This window comes from Ctenopharyngodon idella, chromosome 15 (assembly GCF_019924925.1).
Source record: "Ctenopharyngodon idella isolate HZGC_01 chromosome 15, HZGC01, whole genome shotgun sequence".
NCBI lineage: Eukaryota > Metazoa > Chordata > Actinopteri > Cypriniformes > Xenocyprididae > Ctenopharyngodon > Ctenopharyngodon idella.
This window is the reverse complement of record NC_067234.1, coordinates 25081637-25088501: the sequence shown is the minus strand read 5'-3', so window position 1 is coordinate 25088501 and position 6865 is coordinate 25081637. Positions and strand designations below refer to the sequence as shown.

General features: G+C 39.0%; 1 protein-coding gene and 1 long non-coding RNA gene across 3 annotated transcripts; one reads left to right on the top strand and one right to left on the bottom strand.

Annotated features, from left to right (window-relative positions):
* On the bottom strand, nucleotides 1-3727 carry serpinh1b (serpin peptidase inhibitor, clade H (heat shock protein 47), member 1b). Of its 2 annotated transcripts, XM_051863727.1 has the most exons (6): nucleotides 3564-3727; nucleotides 2759-2806; nucleotides 1603-2216; nucleotides 1338-1436; nucleotides 1020-1252; nucleotides 1-932 (listed from the first exon to the last, which is right to left on the bottom strand). In XM_051863727.1, the coding sequence occupies exons 3-6, from the start codon at nucleotides 2183-2185 to the stop codon at nucleotides 630-632; spliced, it is 1218 nt and encodes a 405-aa protein (XP_051719687.1). In that variant the 5' UTR covers nucleotides 2186-2216; nucleotides 2759-2806; nucleotides 3564-3727; the 3' UTR covers nucleotides 1-629. The 2 variants fall into 2 exon arrangements, with proteins under 2 accessions (XP_051719687.1, XP_051719688.1); XM_051863728.1 differs by lacking the exon at nucleotides 2759-2806 and having other exon boundaries at nucleotides 3564-3714.
* On the top strand, nucleotides 3699-4618 carry LOC127496102 (uncharacterized). Its single transcript, XR_007925245.1, has 2 exons — nucleotides 3699-3820; nucleotides 4143-4618. It is a non-coding gene; the product is annotated as an uncharacterized LOC127496102 (long non-coding RNA).
* Nucleotides 4619-6865: the final 2247 nt, after the last annotated feature.

Here is a 6865-nt window from a genome sequence, read left to right as displayed (position 1 = left end):
TATATTTTCATTTCAGTTTATTGAAAAAACATAAAACAGAAGGAAAATGAATATTAAAAAAAATCAGCACACTTTCTCAAAAGATACTGTATGGTAAAGACAATGAAACATGACAGCTAACAAAATGGAGAATTTAGAAGACAGGCATCAGTGCAGGAGTCAAGAATTCTCGATGGAAGTGAAATCAAAGAACCTACAATTGTGCTTGAGAAACACTTGAATAGGACTGCCTTTTCCCTTTAAACATTAAAGATAAGGCAAACCCTACACAGATCTCACATACTCATAAAGAGAGGCTCTACAAGCACGATCATAAATCCCACAATACTACAGCTTAACATCAATGGCACTACACTTAATGTAAGCATAGAGTCTGATTGAATTATGCACATGAACTAATTGATGTCAAACCTCTGGGCACATTTGTGGGGTTCTAATTCCTCACCTATAGGATTGCATTGCTCCTGATGTATACCACCAATCTCCTTAAAATGATGTACTGACAGGTTCACTTAGATTGTCCAAACACAGATAATCCATTGGAATGGTCACATGAGGTAATAGCCACACCATAAACAATAATAATACCATTTTAAACATCACAAAATAGAATTCAAATATCCTAAAAGTTACAATTCATCTCTCATTTTGTCACCCTTAGGACGAACTAGCCTGCCAATAAAAAGGATGGAGTTGGTCTTGTTGTCTTTCACAAGGAAGATGAAGGGATGGTCAGCGTAGAAGAGCTTGGGGTTCCTGATCTTCTCACTACCATAGATGCTGGTATCAAATGGGTTTCCCTCTGTGTCCCACTCCAAGGCAGAGGCATGGAAGACATTGGCGAGGTAAAGATCTTTCTTGCCAGAGATATTGGACAGGTCTGCCTTAGCCTTGTCCACGGCCTCGGTAAGACCAAGTTCTCCAAGATGTTTCTGCAATGCAAGGAAAAAGAAGCTCAAACATCATGCATAAAACATTAGTTGTGGTTTGCAACAAACTATATAGCAAATATGATTCACCTGAAGGTCGTGGCTGACTTCCATGCTAACTTTAGGCAGTGAGATGGCGACCGCTCTCTCCTCGAGCTTGCTGACCCAGGTGTCCAGCTGCTGGCGAGTGAGCAACTTCTCCAGTCTCTCCAGAGGCTCCACGTGGTAGGGCATGATGAAAATCATGCTGGACTTCTTATGTGCCAAAGGCATGCTGACCACAAACAGCTTGTTTTGTGTGTCTTCATAGAAGCCGTAGATGCCTGCAGAAGGCCAAGTTAAATACTGTTGAGTTCTTTTGTAAGTATAGCAGATTTTGGAGACTTCAAGATAAGCTGCTGCTTTTACCTGTGCGATGCATCATTGGAACAGAGATCGTGTGAGAGCGGGAAACCAGGAAACCACGGTTATCAACCATCTTGTGGTGGAACTTCTCATCCCAGTGGGCTGTGGAGACAGAAACAAACATTAGCAAGATTAATTAGGTTGATATTATAGTCAGTACTGTGTTGGCTTGTTATTTTTTGCCTGGCTCTCTCTGAGATCGATTAAATATAGTCATTCCTGGAACTATTATCTATCTTCATTTTAAAGCGCTAACATAAATGCTTACGTTTAAAGAACATAGCATTGACGATCATAGCCCCATCCGTGTTTTTCACATCCTTGGTAATTTCTGGCAGCTTTCCATCAGTGGATTTGGCAGCCCACTCATTGATGGAGTTGATGGCGCTTCTCTTATCACGGAAGTTGATCTTCGAGTGTTCGTAGTTGTAGTGCTTCTTGCTGTTCTTGACGAAGTCCTCTGCAAAGCTGACGGAGCTGGGGCCGTACAGCCTGTTGTTGATCTTCCACGTGACGTTGCGGGCCTGGGGGTCGCTCACCTCGCTCAGAAGCTCGGACAGGCCTGTATGCAGATGGTCATCCTTCAGGGCGTCAGCTTTCAATAGGCTCTTCACCTGGGACGCAGTGGAGGATTTGCCCCCCATGGCTACCATCCCCAGAGAGGAGGCCACCACCACGGGAGAGATGAGGATGTTGTCGAGTCCCTTTTCTTTGGCGACATTGTGGTAGAGATTGAAGGCCAGGTTTGTGCTGGTGTCTGCCATGGAGGTTGCATGGGTACTCAGCTTTTTGTCCTCACCGGACACGGCCACAGCCAAAAGGCACAGAGCAATGAAGTTGGACACCCACATGCTTGCTGTATTTTTGGGTAGTAACGAAAGCCTAGAGGAGAAGAGGGGCGACAAGTGATACTGAGTGCAAATTCACCAATTCTTCATCAGTGCTCATTTAAAAATGACTATGTGCTTGTTTTAGGAACAAAAGGCTGCATAGTGAATTGTTTGATCATATCAGTTTGAAATAATTTTGTATTTTAATTCAAGTTTTTGAAATGTATGCACCCTAAATTGGTAAACCTACAGAAATTACGCCTGTAGGTCATGTTTTCTAGTTCAAACCAGTTAAACAAAAGCAACGGCAATGACTAATCAGACAGGAATGCGTGGCTTAACATGAGCCTGCTCATTTTATAAAGTTCTGAAAAGTGCCAAATCACTTTCAGTTAAATATTAAAACACATTACTGCATATAAAGATTACGTTGCATGTTGAAATTGTGATTTAAAATTATGGGTAAAGTTGGTTGTAAGATGTCATGTGTCCTTATCCACTAACAAGCACAAGATGTAAGTCAGTATGGTTGATTATTCACAAATTATGTTTTTTTCTTTTTCTTTGTATGTTGTTTTTTATCATCTGGGATACCTTGATACGTTTTCATATTCATAGTTGTCAACGATTGCGATTTTCACTCTGAAAGACAAGAGGTGCATTTGGGTAATCTACACAAAAAATGTATTTATGTACATTGGTTATAATGCAAAACAAAGTCACAAAATCAGTGACTTGAACTCCTTGCTTCTCGTCCTAATTAAGGTTCGATTTGAAGCAGAAATTTGAGAAGTCTGCTGCTACTTCATGCACACAGAGAAAGAAAGACATGTAGACTCTTCTTATTGGCTAGAAGATCTTAGGGAGAAACTTTCAACCAATCAGTATTTCCACAGTAGACTCGCATGGGGTAGCACTGATTGAGTGATAGCATAAAACCACTCCCAATGGAAAAATTTGATCACTCTTTGCAGTTTAGTGTAAAGAAAAAGGAAAAACAATAGCAAAAAAAAAAAAAAAAAAAAGATTGCACGAATTTGCATCATTGAAAAGAAACTAAACTATATAAAATATTACTATTACTCATCCTATAACTGTGCATTGCGTACACTGACCTGTAGGTGTTTTTTTGTTCTTGACTAGTTTTGCATATGATGACAAAAGTCAATAAATTAATTTTCCCTTACTTTTTTGAAAAAAAAAGCAACCTTAGTTGATTATGGATTAAGTTGCCTGTAAATACATTTTAAAAATGCAAAACAGACTGAAAAAAGCAGTAAGAAGAGTAAAAAAAAGAGTATTCTCTGACCCTGTGTGCAGCAGCCTTTTTAGCATGCAATATAAAGCTATTTCAAATAAATATTTGTGAAATAAAAGCTTTTTTTTTTTCAGTAATTACCTTGGACAGCTGTTTGGATGTGCTCCTCTTCTTTTCGTGGATGTGCTCCTCTTCTTTTCGTGGATGTGTTCCTCTTCTTTTCTTGGATGCTTTGCTGCAGAGTGTTTGAAGCAGAGGCCTTTATAGTCCAGGAAAGAAACTTCTAGAAGCTGGAACTGGGCTATTCAAATGAGGATGTCTGGCTTTCCTGGGGAAGTTGGGAGAGAGCCCTCCCTCTGGATCCAATGACCACAACTCTGACATTCCACCACTGCAAGGTCCTAAAGCCTTCTGAAATGTGCAAAAATACCTAAACTGCAACTAAACGAGTGTAATCTTTATTAAAACTATGAAAAATCTTATTTAATGGCATTAAGTGTGTAATGGAAGATGATAATGTTTTGCCCTGTGTTGTATTTTATCACTGAGCCCAGATTTGCTCTGCTGAGTTGGCAGTGTTTTGCAGAACAGAATGTGCATTTTATGCTAGAGCATAAAGTTTAAAAACACTGTTTGTTGATAAATGACACAAATAACTTCAGGTTATATAAAACAACTGTTTTAATCACAGTTTTCCATCTTTGTCAACATTCCTTCTAGATTCTTCTGTCGGGGGATGCAGAGACATGCTCCCCAGCTCACATCCTCCCCCAACACTGCCACGTCAAACCGTAAATTCTTTTTCAGGCCGTGGGTGTGGTGAAGGAATGGCTACTATACATTTGAAACTAACTTTTATCATTTTACTGAGCTTTTTTTTTCTGAATAATGCTATGGTAATCAATCATTTTTGTTTTGTTGAGCTTACTCTTTTGCATATTCACTTTTTCTTTACGCAACTTTTACTTTTTTCATCAAATGAATTTTGCATACCCCCTACCCCATTACCTGTTCTCTGAACCCTAATGATGCACACCCAATAATGCGGCTGGATTAAAACATAAATTCCTGAAAAGGCATACGATCCACTTTAAAAAGTAATTTTCTTTCTTTCTTTCTTTCTTTCTTTCTTTGTGTAAATAAGTTAAAGTAATCCATGCAGTGAGTCATTAAAGATAAAAAAGCTCTCAAATTGCTCTAAAATGTTCTGATTTTTTGTTAGGTAAATTTCTAAATTTGTCTGATACATACAAAAGCATGTGTTTTGTGCACTGACCACCTGTGTGGGGTATGTGTTGTTCAAACATGTGGTTCTGCTGCTAATGACAATCAGTTGTTTACTGGAGTCTCTTTAAACATCTCAGTTCCAGCAGCACTTCAGTTTTGCATCTATCAGATGTCTTATTTGCTACAGTAGCGCAACACTTGAACATTAGTTATCTGTTTAAAGGAATATACGCTCATGGGACCTCAGAAAATCTGCACAAAGCAGTCATTGAGTTATGGGCTGAGCTGGGGGGCTGTGCCAAACATGTATGATGTAAGATGCAAGCTAAGTTACTTCTCAAAAGCTGATGTAACTTATTGCAGCGTTGCACATCTTTAATTTCTTATCAAAGAATGGGAAAATAGATTTTTATAAGAGAAAAAGATTTTGCAAAACTGCGCATAATCGGTTTATGTGCAAAAACAGATGCAAATGTGCAAATTATGTGCAAATTTCCTACCTGAATTCATGGAAATCATTTAAAATATCATAAATGTAATTGTGTTGTTTCAGCAATGCAGCAATCAAACGTTTCCATCATGTGATCTGGAACCCTCATTTGTTTTTAGTTTAGTTTTGTGTGTTTTTAAGAGGCACAATTTTTTTTTTTTTTTTTGCAAGACTAAATTATTTCTTAAAGTATTAGTTCACTTCTGAATGAAAATTTCCTGATAATTTACTCACCCCCATGTCATCCAAGATGTTCATGTCTTTCTTTCTTCAGTCGAAAAGAAACTAAGGTTTTTGATGAAAACATTCCAGGATTTTTCTCCTTATAGTGGACTTCAATGGTCTCCAAACAGTTGAAGGTCTAAATTAGTTTCAGTGCAGCTTCAAAGGGCTTTAAACGATACTAGACGAGGAATAAGGGTCTTATTTAGCGAAACGATCGGTCATTTTCTTAAAAAAATACAACTGTATATGCTTTATAAACACAAATGATCGCCTTGCAAGTTCTTCCACCATTCCGCTTTCCGTATTCTTCAAAAAGCTTACGCTGTATGTCCTACGCCTTCCCTTTTCTACTTACGGAAAAAACGGAACTGGCGCCGCATTCGTTCCGTAAGTTGAATAAGGGAGGCGTAGGACATACAGTGTAAGCTTTTTGAAGAATACAGAAAGCGGAAGCACTTGCAAAGCGATCATTTGTGTTTATAAAGCATATACATTTGTATTTTTTTTCAATGTCTCCAAAAGTCCACTACATGGAGAATAATCCTGGAATGTTTTCATCAAAAACCTTAATTTCTTTTCGACTGAAGAAAGAAAGACATGGACATCTTGGATGACATGAGATTATCAGGAAAATTTTATTTGAAAGTGGACTAATCCTTTAAAGGTGCAGTGTGTAAATTTTTAGGCATCTAGTGGTGGGTTTGCGAATTGCAACCAAAGGCGCTCACCCCTCCCTTTCGAAGCACATAGAGAAGCTACAGTGGCCGTCTGGCCGACACAAGACAAAGATATCGTCGTCTGAGGCTACATCCACACGAAGCCAGAGCTTTCCCTGTCCGATCTTTTTTTTTTTCCTCACCTCAAGAAACATCTTAAAAAACCGAAACCACTGAAACCGACACAAAACGATGTAGTATACATGCCAGATCAGTATGTGACGCTGTAATTCTGCCACAGAGACTAAAAACAGAGAATAAGACTTGGAGCATGCGCATAAACCTTGCGCGCTGTATACAAACTTTAGTAAAGCTTAGAAATAAAGCTTTATTTTAGTAAAGCTAATAGGTTCGGTAGCTTCTGCAGCACAAACACAAGCATGTAGTTGCTGTTGCTATTACGTGACGTAGCAGTGTCTGACTAGGGTCGACACGTGGGGTGATGACATCATCGTTTCACAAAATATACGGATTGGCTGTACACATGAAAACGCAAGGGTGTCGTTTTCAGATTTTTCCACTCTAGGCCTGGTTTCAAAAAATATCGGTTTCACGTTCTAAAAACGCCGGATCCGTCTGGACGAAACGCCTACGATACAAAATTTTTGTGTATACACCTAAACGCGTCTCTGTGTGGACGGGCCCTGAGACAGCAGAGAGTAGCCAGTCAAGCAATTGAGGTTACTTCTAACAAAGAATGGTCTCTACTTCTAATAAACCAGATGACTACTAATACTACTTTGTGCTTATTCAAGGTAGCTAGTGACGATGCAAGCTGCCTCTAA